Source organism: Equus quagga, chromosome 19 (genome assembly GCF_021613505.1).
Source record: "Equus quagga isolate Etosha38 chromosome 19, UCLA_HA_Equagga_1.0, whole genome shotgun sequence".
Lineage (NCBI taxonomy): Eukaryota > Metazoa > Chordata > Mammalia > Perissodactyla > Equidae > Equus > Equus quagga.
The window spans coordinates 163,185-184,849 of NC_060285.1; the positions used below are offsets into that span (position 1 = coordinate 163,185).

At 40.9% G+C, this 21,665-nt stretch overlaps 1 protein-coding gene across 1 annotated transcript; it reads left to right on the plus strand.

Annotated features, from left to right (window-relative positions):
• The first annotated feature begins 364 nt into the window (after positions 1 to 364).
• On the plus strand, positions 365 to 21,464 carry SYCE3 (synaptonemal complex central element protein 3). Its single transcript, XM_046645929.1, has 3 exons — positions 365 to 413; positions 9,224 to 9,332; positions 21,151 to 21,464. The coding sequence occupies exons 2-3, from the start codon at positions 9,224 to 9,226 to the stop codon at positions 21,306 to 21,308; spliced, it is 267 nt and encodes an 88-aa protein (XP_046501885.1). The 5' UTR covers positions 365 to 413; the 3' UTR covers positions 21,309 to 21,464.
• The last annotated feature ends 201 nt before the right edge of the window (positions 21,465 to 21,665 follow it).

Sequence of the window (21,665 nt, forward strand, 5' to 3'; positions counted from 1 at the left end):
AAGTGTTGTCCTGCACACTGGGGACACAAGGGTCAAACAGACAGACAGGGCCCTCTGTGTATGGCCTTACGCCCATGGAGCCAAGGAGAGGAACAAAACTGTCACAACTGGAGGTGCCCTCTCATCTCAGCCCTATTCTCCCACAACTTAGGCCCCTCCTCAACCCGGGCCTTTGGCCTATCAGAGACCACAGGCCCACGTGCGGACCAGCAGGGGGCAGGTGCGGTCACGTGCTTTCAGCCCGCCCCTTCCGCTCCACAAGCCTAGCCAATGAGGACGAGAGGCCAGCTCCGGGGGCGGGTCTGGTAACGGAAAGGGGCGGGGCGTCCATCTGACCAGCCACCTCCTCACGCCACCCGGCGAGGGGGCGGGGGGCGGCCCCGGAGCAGGACACGGTGCAGGCGGAGTAGGAGGTGAGCTCCCTGCGCCCCTGCCCGGGGAGACAGCGTCCCCGGGCTGCACCCACCGCCTCACGCTAGACCCTTCACTCCGCTTCCTCACCCCTCACTCCGACCGGTCACCCTGGTCCCCTCACCCCGCACACCCCACACCCCATTCTCCTCACCTCACACACCCTGACCCCTCACCCCACACCTCATCCAGACCCCTCCTGCACATCCTGGACTCTACACTCCCTGGACCCCCTGTCCCACACACCCTGAGCCTCTCACCGGTCACCTCCTACACCTGAGACCCCTGGACTCCACACTCTACGCCCCTCGAATTCCTTCACATCCGCACAGCGGAAGTGTCCCCGAGCCTCACAGCCCTCCAACCCCACACATCACACACTCACACACACCCCTCCCAAAGGATCTCTGATCCGCGGGCCCCTCATCCACTCACCTTTCTCTTTCCAAGAGAGATCCCAGACTGTTAATCTCTTCACACCAGGCAAGCCCCTCAGATCACAAGCGGACCCCAGGCCCTGCATTCTGTACGCCTCCTGATTCCTCAGTCCCCATGACCCCCGGTCCCTCAAGCCCTTCACACCCAGAGTGACCCCCAACCCAGTCCCTCCCACCTCACACCCCCTCTGCCCTCGCAACCCCCTTGGTCTGTCCTCACCCCCATTCCCCTGGGTGTGGGCGCTGGCCCAGGCCTTCTCCCAGTCCTAGTTCTGCCGTCATCCTAGGCAAGCTTATCAGGAGGGAACGATTGTGCTCTAATCCCAGGTCTTCCTCGCCTCAGCTCTACCCTCTCCCTGGATCTGCTTTCCAGACACATCCCTCCTCTGAGACCAGCCTGGCCACAGCCGACACCCCACCAGCCGTCTCATGCTCTGCCCCCCCGCCTCCCTGCCGCTCAACTACATGTCCCTCTGCACCTCTGCTTTGTCCCCACCCGTCGTCTTACACACCGCTTAAACCTTTCTTACTTGTGCTCTCACCTTGTTGGTCCACCACATGCACATTTCAAACTCCCAGGCCAGTTACACTGCATCACCCTAGGGTCTTGAAGATACACGCTCAGCCACGCTGCACGGCTTCTCTGCTGCATGTCTGAGCCCCTCTAGGGGGGCACGCAGCTTGCCAAGCCTTTATCATTCTCTTCAAACCAAGAATGTCTATTCTTAGGAGAAAAACTTTTCATTGCCATTCGTGGGCAAGCTAGAGACCTAAGGCCTGAATTTGGACCACCTGGAGCCTGACCTACCTTCCCCTTCCCCTTCCTCCTCCCCTCACCTTCCCTTCCCTTCTTAGGGTAAAGTGACCTTTTTTTTCCTCCTGATTCTTCAGCCTTTTCTGTTCAACTACCCCTTTCCACACAGCCTAAAGTCAGGCAAGTCTCTGCCTTTGTAAATTCAAAAAACAAAAAGCCTTCACTCTCTATCACCTTCTCATTGTCTCCTGTTTTTCCTACCCTCCTCATCTAAATCTACGTGTTCTATTTTGTCTAATGATCCATTGTCTTTATTCATTGAAATCTTGTTGCTACTTTTACTGCTCCCCGAAACAGGTCTCACTGAGATGACCAGTGACACCCAAATCAAATGTCCTGAATTCACTGGGCCCTTTTGTAAGATTTGACAGTGGTGTAACATCTCCCAACTTAAAAGACACCCGTGACTCTACATAAGGTTCCAGCTACTGGCCCCCCCTACTGCTTCCCCTTGCACCAAAACACACAGGTTTCTACTTCTCCTCCTCCCTTCTCTTTAAACACATTTCAGTCAGGTTTTGTCCCTGCCACTCCATGAAAACAGCTCCTGTCAAGGTCACCAGTGACCTCTAGATTGTCAAATCCAATGGCCGCTTTTTATTCCTTATGGTCTTTGATATGAGACACAATTGATCACTCTTTGCTTGCCTTCTTCACTTGATTTCCAAGACACTGAACTCTCCTGGTTCTCCTTCTACCTCACTGACTGCTGCTTTCAGTTGTCTTTTCCTCTTCATCTTCCCGAACTCTAAACGTTGGAGAGCTCAGACCTCTCTTCCATCTATCCTCACTTCCTAGGTGATTTCAACTACTCCCATGACTTTAAATGTCATCCAAACTTCAATGGCTCCCAAATATGGATGTTCAGCCAGACTTTTCATCATGCTCCAGATTCATATTTCCACTTGGATGTCAGCAAATACTGTTGGCTCCATTTTCACAACATACCTGGAGTTCAGTCTCTTCTCACTCTTTCACCACTAACACTCTGGTGCAAGCCCCATCATCCGCTACCTGGAGTTTTGCAGCGGCCTCTTCTCTCCTCGACCCTCTCCACCCCTGTCTATTCTCGACATTGCAGCCAGAGTGATCCTTTTAAATCATAATTCAAGTCATGTCACCTCTGTCAAATTCCTCTAGTATCTCCTCATCTCACTCAGAATAAAAGCCAAAGCCCTGTGTAAACTGCAGTATCCTCCCCAACTTCTCTGCCTCATCTTCTGACATCCTACCCTCTTTCACTCCATTCCAGCATTGCTAGCCTTCCTACTCTTCCTCAACCACACCCAAGCACACTTACCCTCAAGGCCTTTGTTTCTTCTGATCCCTCTGCACAGAACTCTTCCCCAAGATAACCACAGGGGTCGCATGCTCACTTTTTTTGAGTCTGTTTCAAGTTTCACCTTCTCAGAGGGTATTTCTGCAGTTCACCAGATATGGAGTGGCTTCTCCCACTCCATTGCTTTATGGCCTCCCTTACCCTGCTTTATTTTCTCTATAGCAGTTATTACCACCTGACATTTTATTTATTTATGTGTTTATTGCCTGTCTTCCTTGACTAGAATGTAAACTCCACAAGGGCAGGGCTTATTGTGTGTTTTGTTGCTGATATACTCCCAGCACCTAAAATAGTGCCTGACATTCAATAAATATTTGTAAACTAAGTGAATTAGTTGGTCAGTCCCTCCCCTCTTCCATTGGCTTCAAGTACACCCTCCGCATTTCCCTATATTTCTGACTGCCTATCAGTGCTTTTTATGGGCTTGTTTTCTTCTCCTCTTAAGTGCTGTTGTTTTTAAGAGCTTCTTCCTGGTCCCATTTTCTCTTTTCCTTTTATACATTCACTGTGAATAATTTCATCTCTTCCCATAGTTTAAACCACCATCAACTCTTTATTTTCAGCTTAGCCTCTATCTAGGGCTATACTCCTGTATTTCAACAGAATGTTGAATAGCTCTGCCTGGATATCCCATAAGCACCACACACTCAAGCTGCCCCAAATTGAGCTCATTAGCCTCCCTATCTCATCCCTCCACCCCCATTCTTTCTCCTCCTTTGCTCCATCCATCCTGACACTCAGGCTCAAAACCACCCACTGTATTGTTTGAGGCAATTGTGAGAAAATGTAGTGCTGAAGAGCTCCATTTCTAGAATCAGAGAGGACTGGGTTTGAATCTAGCTTTGCTACTGTTTAGCTGTGTGACTTTGGTTAGATTCTTCTGTAATCCTGTTTCCTCATCTGTACAATGCAGAGAGTATTAGCACTTACTTTCATAGCATTGTTGTGAGGATGAATTCAGTCAATGCTTGTTGAGAATTAACACAGTTACTGGCACATATTAAGCATGAAATAAATGTTAGCTTATATATCTTTTGGATTCCTATCTCTTTCTCATCTAATTATCGTAAAATATTTTCTGAGCAACTACTCTGTCTATACCTAGTGTTTCACAGACAGTCATGCCAACTATTTAATTTGGTAAACTTAGGTGCCTACTGTGTGCATAGCTATATACATCTTCATAATAACCTGCAAAGGAGCTATCATTTCCATTTTACAGAAGAACAAACAGAGACTTAAAGAGATTGGCTAACTTTCCAGGGTCTCACAGCCAGTAAATGGCAGAGCCTGGATTCTATCCCAGGCTTTCAGGGTACCTAGAACCTTTCTCCAGTTGCTTACTACATTTTGTCAGTTCTGTTCATCGTATATTTATCAAGAATTTATTGAATACCAGTAGCGTAGTATGTGAGAGCACAGACTGGAGGCAGACTGCTGGGGTGCATTTCTCAGATCTGTGTGCATTTGCTGTCCAATCTTAAGCAACTTAGGTAACTTCTCTGAGCCTTGTTTTTCTCATCTGTAAATTGGAATCATAATAGGACTTACCTTATAGGGTTTTTATAAAGATTAAAATGCTTAGAACAGTGTCTGGCTGGAAGTAGATATAGAAGCTGTGGGAATGTAAAAAGAGGTGCAGACCAACCTTCAGAGCTGGCTGGTGGGAAATGTAAGGAAAGACTTCTGGAAGAAGTGACCCTTGAGCTGAGTCTTAAAAAACAAGAGAGAGCAGGGAAGGGCATTTCAGGCAGTATAATAATGATGTATGTAAAGGCATGGAGGCAAGAGAGAAGATGATGTTTTCAGAGTTCTCAGTGATGTGGCTATACGGGCCATTTTATGTCAGAAGGCTTTGGTTTGACTGAGCAAGGACTTTTGGATGAATGGCTATTGCTTTTCAAAGAATCTTGCTTTACAACAAGTTTCTTTTTACCAGACTGATTTCCTTGATGGCAGGGACTGTGTACTTAGTTATTTTTTAATCCTCAGTTTCTGTAGTACTGCTTGGCATATAGTAGATACCCAAATTTACCAAATTAAATATTTAATATGACTGAAGCTTAGGGTATATGTGAGGACATGGGTAGCTTTTGATAAACATGAGCTTTGATGCCTTTAAAGGCATTATTTAGGCAGAGAAAAGACTATTTGAATGTTTACTTTGGTCTTAAAAATTAATATTTTATTAAAGTTACAATTTAAAAATCCAGTCTTCCTTGAGCATTTGTTTAGTTTATAAATCTTATTCTAAATAAGATTATTTATTAGATTTTTTTTCTAAGTAAGATTATCTTATTCTAAACTCTTAATCTTATTCTAGGTCTAACAAATTTTAATAGTAACTTAATGTTTTTGATCTATTTACAAACTTAAACTCATTTAATTATAAATTACTATATTCCATTTCTTTGGTACCTCAATTGTCTTAATAACAAACCTTCCCACTTTCTTAAATAATTCTTATAAATATCCTAAGTCAGACTTATAAATATGATGAACCTCACCTTCTCTTACATGTCCTAAAACTCTTTATGAACTTACTAAGATTTTGATTTACAATTACAACCCATAATCAATTTAACATTTTAAACCAGAATGACAAAGCTGACCTGTTACTCTAATAGACCAAATTCTCTTAAACATACAAAAGCACAAAATACCAAATATTCCCAGTAATTCCAGTTTTTTATGCTCTTAAACATTTCCTATCTTAATTCTCTACCTTCCCAGCATGATAAGTTACTCACCCATTAAGGAAGTACTCATATTATCCCACACAATTTTTGGAGTTCCCTTCTCTTGTACTTTTTAAAGTTGTCTTCTCAGCTTGCTGAGATTTCATAATGATCAGAGGACATTGGCTGGGATCCAATGACTCTCTGGGAGTCTGGACTTGACTTCCAGAACATGACTCTCCTGATTTTCCTTCTACCTCTCTGGCCCCTCTTTCTCAGTCTCTTTGGCTGTTTCCTTGGAATCTCCCTGATCTTGATGTTTGGCCTCTTCTCCATTTGCATTCTGTCCTTTGATCTCACCCATTCTCATGTCTTTAAGTATCACCTGTATGCTGATGACTCCCAAATTTCTATCTCTAGCCTACCTTCTCCCCTGAATTCGTTTATCCAGCTGCCTACTCAACATCCCCACTTGGCTGCCAAATAGGTATCTTAAATTTAATATGTTCAAAACTGAATTCTTTCTTCCCCACCTAAACGAGCTTCTTCTAGTCTTCCCCCTTCTCGGTTAATGGTACCTCCATTTCTGGTCACCCAGTCAAAAACCTTATCATCGTCCCTGACTCCACCTTGACTCATTGGCAAATCTTGTCAGCCCTGTCCTCAAAATATACCCTGAATCATCCTCCTTCGTACACTTTCATCACTCCTATGCTGATCCAAGCTGTTATTATCTCTCACCTGCATTATTCCAGTGGCCTCCTAAGTAATCTCCCTGCCTTCACCCATGTCCGCACAAGCTATTCTCAACCTAGTGGTTTATTAACATGTAAATCAGATCATCACCCTCCAGGCTCCCATCTCATTCAAAGAAAAAGCCAAAGTCATTTCAGTGGCCTACAAGGTCCACGATAATTCCACCCCCTTTGTTTTGACCTCATCTTCTACTACTTTCCTCTTCACTCTCTCTATATCAACTTCACTGCCCTTGTTGCTCTTCCTCCGGCTCATCCAGCAGGCTCCTTACACAGGGCCTTTGTTCTTACTGTTTTCTCTGCCTGGCTGCACTTTCCCCATATATCTATATGGCTCGTTCCTTTACTTCTTCAGATTTTTAGTCAAAATCACTTCAGCGAGGCCTTCCCTGCACACTTATTTAAATTGCAGCCCCGCCCTACACACACTCCCACCCTACATCTCTGGTTGAGTTTTTTTCCTTAGTACTTATCCCTTCCTTATGTTTATTTCACTTATTAATATTGTTTATTGTCTTCTCTCCCCACTAGAATATAAATTCCATGAAACCAAGGATTTTAATCTGTTTTGTTCACTGCTGTGTCTTCAGTATCTAAAATAGTGCTCAATAAATATGTGTTGAATGTATGGGTAAAAAAATAAAACTGGAACTTTATAACTTAATGGATTGAGCAAGTAGCCCACACAACTTAGGTATGAATTGTGTCATTACCTACCTCTTTACCTTCACACAGATTTTTGTAACTACCACATGATAGAATAATTTTATTCCATTTTGCATTTCTTTAGCTCCTTTGTAAGAAAACTGTAGAGATTTTTTAACTTTACAGAGTTTTTTGTTATTTTCATGGATCTTTTTTCATCACATCTCTTGGAAATATAGAACTCTTATAGATTTTAAATAATATCTCATTAAATTCTGAATCTCTCAAGGCTTTCTTCAGTTGTTTGGCCACAACTCAGAATTGGAGGAAAATGGGAGCAGTCAGGAGCTATATTACAAAGAATCTTATATCTATAGTAAAGAGATTTATTTTATCCTGAAAGAAATAGGGAGCTATTGAAGGATTTCAAACAGAGTGACATGGTCAGATTTGCATGTTAGGAAAGGTTATTCTGGAGGTGAACTGTAAAATGGATTGGACAAAATGAAGCTACAAGCAGGAAGACGAGTTAGGAGTCCATGACGGTTGTCCAAGTAAAAGGTGGAGAGAGCCTGTACCATTAGTTCCAAACTTTATATTTCAGGTCCAACTTTTCTCCTGAACTCCAGGCCCATATATTCAACTGCCTATTTGAGTCTCCACTTGAAGGCCTAATAGGCATCTCATATTAACATGTTAAAAATAGAGCACTTGTTTTCCCTTCTAATCTGCTTCTCTCCTAGTATTCCCCATTTCAGTTAATTACACCACCATCCATCAAGTTGTTCTCACCAAAATTAGGAGTCATTTTGATTTCTCTTCCTATTACTTGGCCCTGCAAACTTAGACACATCAAATCCTCTACCAAATTCTGTTGGCTCATCTTGCAAAATATAGCTCAAAGCCTTCCACTTCTCACTATTTATATTATTACCACCTAGTCCAAGCCACTGTCATCTCTAGACCACTCTAGTGCTCTCCTGACTCACTGGTCTTCCCATTCTTGCCTCTTCTCAGTCTTCTGCAACAGCCTACTTTCCAAGCAGCTGAAGTCATTATTTTAAAATATAACCACATAATCCCCTGCTGTCAACCTCCAGTGGCTTTCCTTCACACTCAAAATAAAACCAAACTTCTTGCCTGCTTAGCTGATCTCATCTCATACCACTCTTCTCCTCAACCTCATTCTACACTTTCTTTCCATTCCTTAAAACACACCAGGGCCACTCCCACCTTTTCTTGAGCTATTCCCTCTGTGTAGAATTCTTCCCCCAGGTCTTCACATGCCAACTCCTTTTTGTCATTCAAGTGGCAGTTGAAATGTCACTTCATTAGAAATGACTTCTCTGAGCCAGCCCTGATGGCCTAGAGGTTAAAGTTTGGTGCATTCCACTTGAGCAGCCCATGTTCAGTTCCTGGGTGCAGAACCACACCACTCGTCTGTCAGTAGCCGTGCTGTGGCAGCAGCTCACATAGAAGAACTAGAAGGACTTACAGCTAAAATATGCAACTATGTACTGGGACTTCTCTAAAAAAAAAGAGAGGACTTCTCTGACTTTATAAACTAAAGCACCCTCCCCATGAAAGATCCTTTTTATTACACCATGCTGTTTTATTCTATTTATTTTCTTTGTAGCAGTGACCACAAACTACAATTATCTTTACAAATCTGTTAACTTGTTTATTATCCCCCTGGACTGGAAGCTCCATGAGAGGATGGGTTTTTTCTTTCTGGATCCACAAATAAACTGCAGTATCACAGAGCTGTAGTAGGTGTCTGGCACATAGTAGGTGCTCAGTAAATCTATAAGTACTGGCCCTCAATGAAAGCAGCACTCTTGGAGAGAGAGCAAAGAGACTGATAGGAGAGACTTTAAAGAGCTGGGCCAAGCTATGAACTCCACAAGGGCAAGTTTCAGTTCACTGGTGGCTCACAAGAACTGGACCTTCCTGACCCATAGATGATTAAATGTTTATTCCATGAACAAATAAAATCGGTGAGTTTTAGTGACAGGTTAGGAAGAAAAGAGAAGGAGGAATTAAAGATGACCTCAAGTTTCTGGCTTTGGCTGCCCAGCTATGAATAGTGGAGCCAGAACTGAAATGTTGCTCTGTTTCACTTCATCTTTCTGTGCACTGTCTAGATGGCTGATTCTGACCCTGGGGAAAGAAACTATGACAACATGCTAAAAATGCTGTCAGACCTGAATAAAGACTTGGAAAAGCTATTGGAAGAGATGGAGAAAATATCAGGTAGGGTGTTTTCCCAGGGAGAGGACCTTCCCCCTTCTTTCCAATAGCTCAGATCTTCCCTACAGTTCTGAGCTCAAAACAAGTGCCTTCTTAACAAGGCCTTCCCTGACCACCTCTCAACTTCTATACCATGGAACTACTGTGTCACAAAATTTGACACTTACCACTGAATATTGCCTTGAATTGTTTTCTGATTATTTTATGTTTGTTTGCATCTTATTTCTGCAACTGCTCTGTTAACTTCTTGAAGGCAGAAATAGTGATTTCTTCTTTTGTAACTGGACACACTGCTGGACCCAAGCCCAAGTACTCAGCAAATGATAAATGATGCTAATATAATACCTGTGAACAGAATTGGAACATTTTCTGTGAGTTGTTTAAATAAAAAGATTTCAGAGTAATAGTGCCAAGACTAGTAAGGTGCTGAAATGTGAGGTACAGCTCAGTGGAATAAAGCAGCAATACATTGAAAAAATTTCTCCATTTTTGGAAAAGAATGTTAATCTTTTATTTTATTCCACATGTTTCCACTAAGTGTCAACCAGCAGTGGTAGTAATACCATTATAATTTCTTCAATTTGTTCTTTACTAATTCAGAATATGTATAATTCTTATAATTTGTGAGCCTAAGTTTTGCCAGAGAAAATTATAATGTAAAACAAATTTTAGAAAGCATGCATACTCTACTCAAATGAAAACAAACTATTTTTAAGGACATTCTTAGTTTGCAGATAATCTCCATTCATTACAACAGACTTTAGAAAATTTCTACTTTAGAAATGTTTGCAATTTTTTTGTACTTGAAAGGTTTTTACATATTTTTTAAGTACCTTTTTAAAAAAGTTCTATAATTCATTTTCCACAGTAAGTTATATAATTCCTTCAATCTAATTAAATATTCTCTTATTTAACAGTGTTTACTGAGCACCTACTCTGTGCTATTCTAGGAATACAAAGTTGAATAGAGATGCTTCTTCATTAGTAGAAGGGGGTGGGGGCTAGAAACAGACATCGAGGCTAATTATAATTTAAATATATAAATTAAAATGAAAACATTTTAATTTTATATTACAATTGTGTTGTGGCAAGTGCTGATAATGGTGTACACTGAGTGCTGGGGAGGGAGCAGAGGAGAGTCTGACTGCTTGGGGAGGCAAGTGAGGCTTCAAACAGAGCATTAGGGAAGGGGTAGAGATTGGACAGATGAGGTGGGGGTGCCAGGAGTAGAGAGGATGGGCAATCCAGCAGAAGAGATAACCAAGGCCGTGTGCCCGTGAGAGAAGGCCTGACATACTCAAGGAGCGAGATTAGCGCATGGGATTCACAAGGTGGCAGGCCAAAGAAAGAAGAGGCCGAAAGATGAGAAGAAGGGTCTTCAGTGCCAAGCTACGGAGTTTTACCTTTCTTATCTAGGTAATAAGGAGCCATTTGGGATTTCAAGGAAGACAGTTGTGTTTTAGAAAGATACCTCTGGTAAAAGTGTGAGGGATGGTTTGGAGCGGGAAGATTGGAGGCAGGAAGATGAATTACAAAGCTTTTGCAGAACTAAAGACTACAAAGGAGCTAGTCAGTCTTGGCACTGAGAACAAGAAGGGAATAGCAGATTTTTGTGATAGAATCTCTTATTGATTTGTAACAACTCTTTATATATTAAAAGTATAAAGTCTTTGTTCAAAATTGTAGTAAATATTTTTCCCAGTTTGTTGTTTTCCTTTTAATTTTATGTATGAAGCTTTTATTTGAATGCTTTGTTCATTTACTTTTGTTCCTTTTGTTTTGTTTTGTTTTTGTGTTTTTTTGAGGAAGATTAGCCCTGAGCTAACATCTGCTGCCAATCCTCCTCTTTTTGCTGAGGAAGGCTGGCCCTGAGCTAACATCTGTGCCCATCTTCCTCTACTTTATATGTGGGACACCTACCACAGCATGGCTTGCCAAGCGGTGCCATGTCCGCACCCAGGATCCAAACCGGTGAACCCCGGGCCACCAAAGCAGGACGTGCGAACTTAACCACTGCGCCACCAGGCTGGCCCCACTTTTGTTCCTTTTTAAATCAGGAAAACATTTGGGGCTGTGGATTTATCTCTGGATATATCCTTTACCACAACCCATAAGTACTGATAAATAGTGTTCTTTAAGTCACCTTTATTAAGGTATCATTTATAAATAATAAAAGAAACACATTTTAAGTGTACAGTTCACTGAGTTTTGCCAAATATATACAGAAGTATAACTAACACTACTGTCAAAATACAGGACATTTCTGTCACTCCAAAAGGTTTCCTTCTGCCCCTCCCCAGTCAGTTCCTACTACTCCTTTTCCAGCAGCAGGCAACAACTGATATTCTTGCCTAGAGGAGTTTCATAGAAATGGAATCACACAGTGTATACTCCTGTGTCTGGCTTCTTTTGCTCACCAGGTCCAGTCAGCATAATATTGTCAATGTAATGGACCAGCTTGATGTCCTGAAGAAGGGAAAAGCAATTAAGGTCCCTGCTGACTAAATTATGAAGTAGAGCTGGAGAATTGGTATACCTGAATTAGGATAGTGAAGATGTATTGTTAGCATTGTCAGCTGAAAACAAACTACTTCTGGTGGTCTGTACTAATTAACAGGTATAGAGAAAAAAGCATTTCCCAGATCAATAGCTGCACACCAGGTACCAGGGGGTGTGTTAATTTGTTGAAGCAACAAAACCGTATCTGGAACAGCAGCTACAATTGGAGTCACCACCTGACTGAGTTTATGATAATCCGCCATCATTCTCCAAGATCTGTCTTCTGCACAGGCCAAATAGGCAAGTTGAATGGGAATTTGGTGGGAATTACCCCCTGCATCTTTCAAGTCCTTAATGGTGGAACTCATCTCTGTAATCCTTCCAGGAATGCAGAGTTGCTTTTGACTTAGTACTTTCACAGGTAGAGGCAGTTCTCATGGTTTCCACTCAGCCTTTCCTATCATAATAGCCCTCACTCCACGGATTGGGGAACAAATATGAGGATTCTCCCAGCTGCTACGTCATTCTATTTCGATTATGCATTGCTGGAACTGGGAAAGTTACCACAAAGTGAGTTCAGAGACCCACTGGGCCCACTGTGAGGCAGACCTGAGCTAGAACTCCATTGATGACCTGACCTCCATAAGCCCCTATTCTGACTGTTAGTGATGTTTTGGGTCTCCAGAAATTAGTGACAGTTCAGAGCCAGTGTCCAGTAATCCCCAAAAGGTCTGAATATGTCTCTTTTCCCAATGTACAGTCCTTTAGCAGTACTGTTTTAGGGTCCCTGTTCCTGAAGCTGATGGTCATGTAAGGAGGAAAAATAACTAAACAAGTAATTACAATAGATTTTGATGAGTATTTCGACTGAATAATCTACATGGTGCTATGGGATAGCCAAAAGGAGAACCTAATTTAATATAAGGAGCCAAGGAAGGCCTCCTAGAGTAAATGACTTCTCAGCTAAGACTCAAATATGAACATGAGTTCACTGAATGAAAGAGGGAGGTGGAAAAGTGAGGGGATAAGAGTTTGGGAATACAGAAAGAGGAGCAGGTTTGGAAAGAGATGGGGGAAAGTGTGTTCAATTATAGACATGCTGAGTTGGAAGTACCAGTTTTACATAGAGTTGGAAATATTCTATACACTGTCAAAAATATAATCACAAAGCTCAATGTAAATTGGTACAGACATTATGGAAAATAGCATGGAGTTTCCTCAAAAAATTTAAGATACAACTACCGTATGGTGTGCAATCCCACTTCTGGGTATATATCCAGGAAATGAAGGAAATGAAATCAGTATCTCAGCGATATCTGAACGCCTATGTTCATTGGAGCTTTATTCATAATAGCCAAGATATGGAAACAACCTAAGTGTCCATCAGCAGATGAATGGATCCATGACTGAAAGTCCACAGAAACAAGAACCAACACATTTAGATCTCCAAGGACTGTAGATGATGTCAGATGCAGAATGTAAATAGCTATATATAAATGATTAAAGAAGTAATGGATGCAATTGCAAAGATGAGCATAAATGAAACAGGAATAGACAGATTTGAAAAAACAAGTGGGGATTCTAAAAAGGAAAAATATAATTGTGAGATAAAAATGAAATCAATAACAGTTAAAGAGATAATCAATTGGAGAACAATAAATCAAAAAGTGATAAATTAAAAATATGAAAAGAGGGGGCCAGCCCCATGGCCAAGTGGTTAAGTTCATGTGCTCTGCTTCGGCGGCCCAGGGTTTTGCCAGTGCGAATCCTGGGCATGCACATGGCACCGCTCATCAAGCCATGCTGAGGCGGCATCCCACATGCCAGAACTGGAAGGACTCACAACTGAAAATACACAACTATGTCTCAGGGGGCTTCGGGGAGAAAAAGGAAAAATAAAATCTTAAAAAAAAATGAAAAGATTCAGAGATTTGTAATACACACAAAGAAGGTCTAACATATATCTAATTGGGATCTCAGAAAAAAAGATCTTAGAGACAATGGAACAATGACAATATTCAATAACATAATATCTGTGAATTTTCCAGAACTGATGAAAAATTGAATCACAGATCCAAGAAACAAAACACATCTTAAGAAAAATAAAATGATATCCAAATCTGGACACATAATAGTGAAACTTCAGAACACCAAAGGCAAAGAGAAAAACTGCAGGAAGCCGGAAAGAAAGAGATCATACAAAGGAATGACAATTGGAATGAATTTTTAGCAACAATTCTGAGAACCAGGAGCTAGTAGAATAATGTCTAAATGTCATGAAATCACTATTGACCCAGAATTATGCATCCAGAAAAATTATCTTTCAATATTGAGGGCAAAATAAAGACATTTTGCAAGTGAACAAAAACTAACAATATTTGTCACAAAGAGACCCGTTCTAAAGGAATGCTAAAAGTTACACTTCAAATAAAAGGAATATGATCCCAGAAGGAAGGTCTGAAATGCACAAGGTAATGGAAAACAATTAAAATGTTAGACATGTAGGTAAATCCACATAAATAGTTCATTAGGTACATTTTCTACCTTCCACATTACTTCTTATGACAATGTTGCTAAATTTTCTGCCACTACGTAACAAGAATTCCCTCTCCAGCTTCCAATAAGATTTTCCTCACTTCTCTTTGAGTCCTTATTGGAAGCTTCCTCAAAGTCCAAAATCCTATGAACAGTGTGTTCAAGACACTTTAAACTTTCACTAATGCTCTCTTCAAAATCCTTACAGTTTTTCCAGCTTCCACCCACTATCCCATTTCAAAGTCACTTCTACATTTTAGGTTTTTGTTACATCAGCACCATACTCCCAATACCAAAATCTGTGTTAGTTATCTATGGCTGCATAGCAAGTTAACCCAAACTTAACAGCTTAAAACAAAAAAATAATTATTATCACACAGTTTCTGAGGGTTAAGAATCTGGGAGTGGGTTAGCTGAGTGGTTCTGGATATGCTTTTCATGAATTTACAGTCAATCTATTGGCCGTGGCTTCAATCTCTGGATATTTGACTGAAGGCTGGAGCTCATGTAGCTGTTGGCAGGAGGCTTTCTATGTGGCCTCCCCATAGGACTGGTAATGACATAACTTCCCCTAGAGGAAGTGACCCAAGAAATATATATATATATAAAATCTCTACATATAAAATAAAGAGTGAGCCCAAAATATAAGGTACAGTCTTTTATAGCCTAATCTTTATAGAGAAGATACAGTCTTTATAACCTAATCTTATAAGTTACATGCCATCGCTCCACTTTTGCCATATTCGACTGGCCACGCAGATCAACTCTACTACAATGTGAGAGAAAACTACACAAGGCTGTGACTACCAGAAGGCAGGGACTACTGGGGCCAACTTGGAAGCAGGCTACTACATTTATGTAGAACATCTAAAAAACATATTATTGGAAATAAAGCTTAGCATGGTGGCTGGATATAAGATCAAGATATAAAAATTAATTGCATTTTTACATACTAACAATAAAGAATTAGAAAACATTTTTTTAAAGGCACCACTTACAACAGTAACATGCACACATCTATGAATTAGCTTGGAAGAAGTTTAACAAGAAATATGCAAGACCTATATGCAGAAAATTACAATACTTGACTAATATATTAAAGATCAAAAATAAATGGAGCTATAGTCAGATTCATGAATAGAAAGACTTAATGTAATAAATGTGTTCATTCTCCCCAAATTCCATCCAAGGCTTCAAAGTAGTTCTAATGAAAATCCTAATGGAACTTGACAGGTTGATTCTAAAACATTTGTGAGAGACTTAAAAGCCCAAAGTAGCTAAGATACTTCTGAGGAAGACAAGGACAGGGGATTTACCTTACCATTATCAAGATTTATTTATAAAACTATTTAATTAAGACAGTGTTATATTGGCTTAGGGACAGACAAGTTGAGCAACAGACATCCCCTGACTTCTGGTGGTTTGATGCTATTGTTTGACTTATGATTTTTTGACTTTGCAACGGTGCAAAGACAATATACATTCAGTAGAAGCTGCACATCAAATTTTGAATTTTTATCTTTTCCTGGGTTATCAATGTGCAGTACAATCCTGTCTTGTGATGCTGGGCAGTGGCAGTGAGCTGCAGCTCCCAGTCAACCACGCGATCACAAGGGTAAACAACTGACACACTTACAACCATTTTGTACCCTTACAACCATTCTGTTTTTCACTTTCATTACAGTATTCAATAAAGATATTCAACACTATTACAAAATAAGCTTTCTGTTAGATCCACCTGTAGACTAATGTAAGTGTTCTGAACACATTTAGGGTAGGCTAGGCTAAGCTATGATGTTCAGTAGGTTAGGTGTATTAAATGTATTTTCAACTTATGATATTTTCAACTTAGGATGGGTTTATTGGGCATAACTGCATCATAAGTCCAGAAAGATCTGTAAAACAGAGAGCCCAGAAACAGATACATATACACACAAGGATTTTTATACATAACAGAGGTGACATGTAGATCAGTGAAGGAAAGAAGGGACTTTAACAAGTAAGCTGGAAAAACTGGTTATCCGTAAGAATAAAAATTTAAAATGTGGGGGATCCCTACCCCCGCATACACAAAAGCTGCGGAATGATGAGAACTCAAAGATCAAAACTAAGTTTAAAACTTTGGAAAGGAAATAGGGAGGAATATCTTTGTGACTTTGGGGATAGGGTAGAATTTCCTAAGAGGCAAAAAATGCTAAACACAATAAAAGACTGAGAAATTAAACTTCATTAATGTTAAAACCTTGTATTCATCAAAAGATAATTTAGGGAGCCGGCCCGGTGGCCAAGTGGTTAAGTTCGCACACTCTGCTTCCGCAGCCCGGGGTTTCACTGGTTCGGATCCTAGGCGCAGACATGGCACCACTCATCAAACCATGCTGAGGGAGCATCCCACATGCCACAACTAGAAGGACCCACAACTAAAAATACACAGCTATGTACTTGGGGGCTTTGGGGAGAAAAAGGAAAATTTTTTTAAATCTTTAAAAAAAAAAAAAAAAGAATGTCACCCCCTCTCAAAGAAGTCTTTCCTGAGCACCCTTCTTGAAATTGGAAATCTTTTTTTCTTGGCACTCTCAACCCTCCTTCAGTGCTTTATTTTTCTCCTTCGTATGTATTACCTTCTAACATACTATGTAAGTTCACTTCTTGTTATTTATTACATAAGGGTCATGAGGGAAAGAATTTTTGACATTTTTTTCTCACGACTTTACCCCAGAACCTAGCCAAGTGCTGGCCCGTACTAGGTGCTCAATAGATATTTTTTAAAAGAATGAATGTCTTAGTTCCCTGATTTTTTAATGGATTTTGAGAAAGCTTGTCTTAAGTTTCCTGGCATCTCCCTTGTTTAGTACCATGCTAACAGTGAAATATAGATTGGAATATGTTTGTTTCCCTTGGTACCCACTTGCCTGGCACAGTGATGAGAGTATAGTATGTTTTCAATTTGTGATCGATGATGGAGTCGACTTTGTTTTCTTCCATTCCCCTGTCTGCCACAATGGATCCTCATTTGTTGTTTCCTAATTTGCTTTTATTTTTTAGTCTTCCTTTATGGTTCTCTGGCAAAGAGGTTGACATCATACTTCTCAGTTCATAGCATGTTGCCATCATTGGTCCATATAACAATCCTCACTTATTTTTAAAACTTATTCATGCTCTTTTATTTCCATTCCCCCTTTTGTTTGGTGTATCCCTTTTTTGTGTGTTTTTGTAAAATGTACTTTTGTTTTTTATGCATGTGTTTTTAAGTTATGTAAACTATCTTGTGCTATATCTCCAACTTGTATACTTTCTAAACTCAAGACTATATTATGAAGACCTATTTGAGTAGCCACGTATACATCTTATCTATTACTTTCAACTGCACTATAGTATCCCATGGTAAGCCACTACTTTTTGCTTCTCCATTCTCCCCCGTGATGGACACCTAGATTGCCTACAACTCTTCATCACCAAAAACAATGCTGCAATGAACATCTTTGTACATCTATGATTATGGACTTATGTGATAATTTTAGGGAATACTTCCAGATTACTTCACAGAATGGCTGAATTAGACTATACTCCCACCAGCAGTGCCTGGCGCACATCTTAAATTTAATACATATTTTATTGAGATGTGAAATTCACATAAAATTAATCATTTTAAAGTATACATTCAGTGGCATTTAATACATTCACAATGTTGTGCAGCCACCAATTCTATCTAGTTCCAAAACATTTTCATCACCCAAAAAAGACACTCCATACCCATTACGTAGCCACTCCCATATCTCTCTATCCCCAGCACCTGAGAACCACCAGTCTGTTTTCAGTCTCTATGGATTTACCTATTCTGGATATTTCATATAAATGGAGTCATACAATATTTGACATTCCGGTTCTGGCTTTTTTCCCTTAGCAGAGTATTTTTGAGGTTCATCCATATTGTAGCATATATTAGTACTTTATTCCTTTATATGGCTGAATAATAATCTATTGTATGGATATGTCATGTTTTATTTCTTCATTTATCCATTGATGGACATTTGGGTTGTGTTCACTTTTTGGCTATTGTGAATAGTGCTGCTATGAACATTTGTGTAAGAGTATTTGTTTGAGTACCTGTTCTTAATTGTTTGGGATATTACCTGGGAGTGGAATTGCTAGGTCATATGGTAATTCTATGTTTAACTTTCTGAAGAATGTCAAACTGTTTTACACAATGGCGCACCATTTTACAATTCCACCAGCATGTACAAGGGTTTCAATTTCTCTACATCCTTGCCAACATTTGTTATTTTCCATGATTTTTTTAATTACTGGATTTCTTATCTTATTCTTATTGATTTGAAGTAGTTTTCTGTATATTCTTGATATTAACCCATTATCAGTTAGATATTGTAAATTTATTTTGTTGTACCATTTGTATGAAAACTTTGTCCATGTTGTCCTTAGTTGAAAAAATTTTTTGGATAAAAATAAATTCACCAATATTTTTGCCTTATGGTTTGTAATTTTTAAGAAGTCCCTGGGTCATAGGTATCCTGCTAAATTTTGATCTATAATTGTAATTTTACCTTTTGTATTTATATCTTTAATCCATCTGGAGTACACTATCCTTTTTTCATTGGTTTTTGGTGTTACTTTCATTATGTGCTAAATTTCCATATATACTTAGGTCTATCTCTGAGTTTACTGTTTTCTTCCACTGGTCTATTTGTCTGTACCACATTATTCTTTAAAATAGGGCTTAAAGGGTGTCTTGATATCTAATTGGGCATATTCCCCCCTTTTAGCTTTTATTTTTTAAGATTGACTTAGCTATTGTACCTTTATTCTTTCATATATATGTTTATAATTTACAAATGCTGATAATTTGATCTCTTAACTTCTAATCCTTACACCTCTTATTTTTTAAAAAAATTTTTGTTCCATTTACCAGCATCTCCAATACCAGTAACATTATTAGAAGAATCCTTGTTTGATCCCAATCTTAAAGGGAATGTATCCACAGTTTCTTCATTAAGTATAATGTTCACTGTATAAGTTTTTGGTATGTCACCTCAATTATTTATTTTAGAGTAAGAGTTTCTGCTTTCTCGAGCACCTAACACGTGCTAGGCAGTTTACATATTTAATCCATTTAATCTTCACAGCAAGCCACGAGATTGGGACATTGTCTGTCCTTTACAGATGAGGAAACTGAGGTTAGTAAGTTTAAGTAACTTGTTCTCGGTGACACAGCTAGCAAGTGGAGAGCTGGGAAGAAAACTCTGCTCTGACTCCCAGGTCCATGCTCCATGAACCTGCTGGCAGGTGGTCTGAAGGGATGGTCTGCAGGCTCCCTCCACCAGAATTATCCAGAAGATGCAGGTTCCTGGGCACCATTCCCAACCTGCTGGACAAGATCTTCTTTGAGTTGTGAGAGGTGCCAGCAGTCTACATTTTAACAGGTGTTCCAAGTGACTCTCCAGCTTCCAAAAGTTCAATAATTCCTGTACTACCTATATAGTCGTATTTCCTGTATTTGTTGAGATATTGTACATACCTTTTCTAACAGGTTTTCCCTAGCCAAACAGATGTTACTTTCTGTAAAACTTCGAGTGTGCCACGCTGCTGACCTCAGTTGTGTGTAGATATACATGTACATTTATTATTAATCGTTCTGCCTATCCCTTCTTTGGTTAATTTCCTTGAGGACATAGTTTTCCAAAGTATCCAGTATTTCTTAGCCCAGAAAAGAGGATTTTTTTCTTCTTCTCTCCAAAGCGCCCCCCACCCCTACCCCGTACACAGTTGTATATTCTCGTTGTAGGTCCTTCTAGTTCTGCTGTGTGGGACGCTGCCTCAGCATGGCTTGATGAGCCATTCTAGGTTCACGCCCAGGATCCGAACCAGCGAAACCCTGAGCCGCCGAAGTGGAGCCCCGGAACCACTCGGCCATGGGGCCAGCCCCTGAAAAGAGGATTTTGAAGGAGATGTATTTACTGTGGTTGGCTGTCATGCAGAAGGGAGATAACCCATGTATTTCTTAGTTGTAGAGGGTAGAACCACACCAGTGGGGTGGGTACTGCAGAGAGGAGGATGTAGAGGTGGGATTTTTGCATGCTTCTGTTGAATTTGTGCAAGAAGCACACATTCACCCATAGGCCCAGAGGCCCTCCAGTTGCTCTCAAAGGGAAGGAGCAAGAAAGTCTGTCAGTGCAGTGGTGAGCACCAAAGGACAGCCAACATGGGCCACAGCAAACCTTCCCAGCAGGAAGAACCTCTGGGCTGGCCTTAATGAAAGCACAAAGGTGCCCAGGTGGAGGTGGGCAGGCATCCCAGGCCACTGACATGAGGTAACATGAGGCTCAGTGCCTTCCGGGACTGGGAGTGGTCACCCTACCTGAGCGTGTGAACTTGGGTAGGTGTTATAACTTCTTGGGAGTCACCCTGCAACCACTCGCTGTGAGCTGTGGATAGATAAGGACCTGTGTTTGCTCTGATTTTTCCTGACATTTCATATCACACTGGCCTCCAGCCTTTTAGTGTCATGGGCTGATGTATCCAGAATTTAAGACCTGTGTGAGATTAGAGAAGTTTCATTACTGCTTTATGTAGGGAGCAGTTTTAATAAGGGTTTTTATGAGCCCTATAACATATAGCCTATCAGCTTTCTCTCCTTAGAGTAACTGAGTGACTCAGCAGGGTCAGGTTCCTGGGATGCTGAGCATGGTTGGAGGTGTCCTTCCCTCCTCAGGATGCCCCAGAGCTGCAGCCCTACCCTGTGGCATGACCAGGGCCTGTCTGGTTGTTGCAGTGCAGGCCACATGGATGGCCTACGACATGGTGGTGATGCGCACCAACCCCACACTGGCAGAGTCCATGCGGCGGCTGGAGGACGCCTTTCTCAACTGCAAGGAGGAGATGGAGAAGAACTGGCAAGAGCTGCTCAGTGAGACCACGCGCAAGCAGTAGGCCCCCTCCCCGCCGTGGTCGCCATGCTGCCGTTTGCCTACGGGGAGAAGCTACTGGGGGACAGCCTTTCTGCCTGGCAGAGTAACAGTGACCCAAATATGTAGCTGTTTGCACAGTGCTCGTTTCTCAATAAACTTATTTTCAGGCACAACCTGAGGATGCCTCTCTTTCCTACCCAGCTTCATATCAGATCTTGTGAACTAAACCTGATAAGTATGAGATGCAGATGCTTTCAACGAATTAAACATATTTAGTGCCAGTAGTGCCACGCATAGAATAAAAAGCAAAAAAGTTTCCAAACAGGGGCAAACGAAGTCAGAGGGCAGGACAGGCAGCAATATTCAGATTTATTCACCT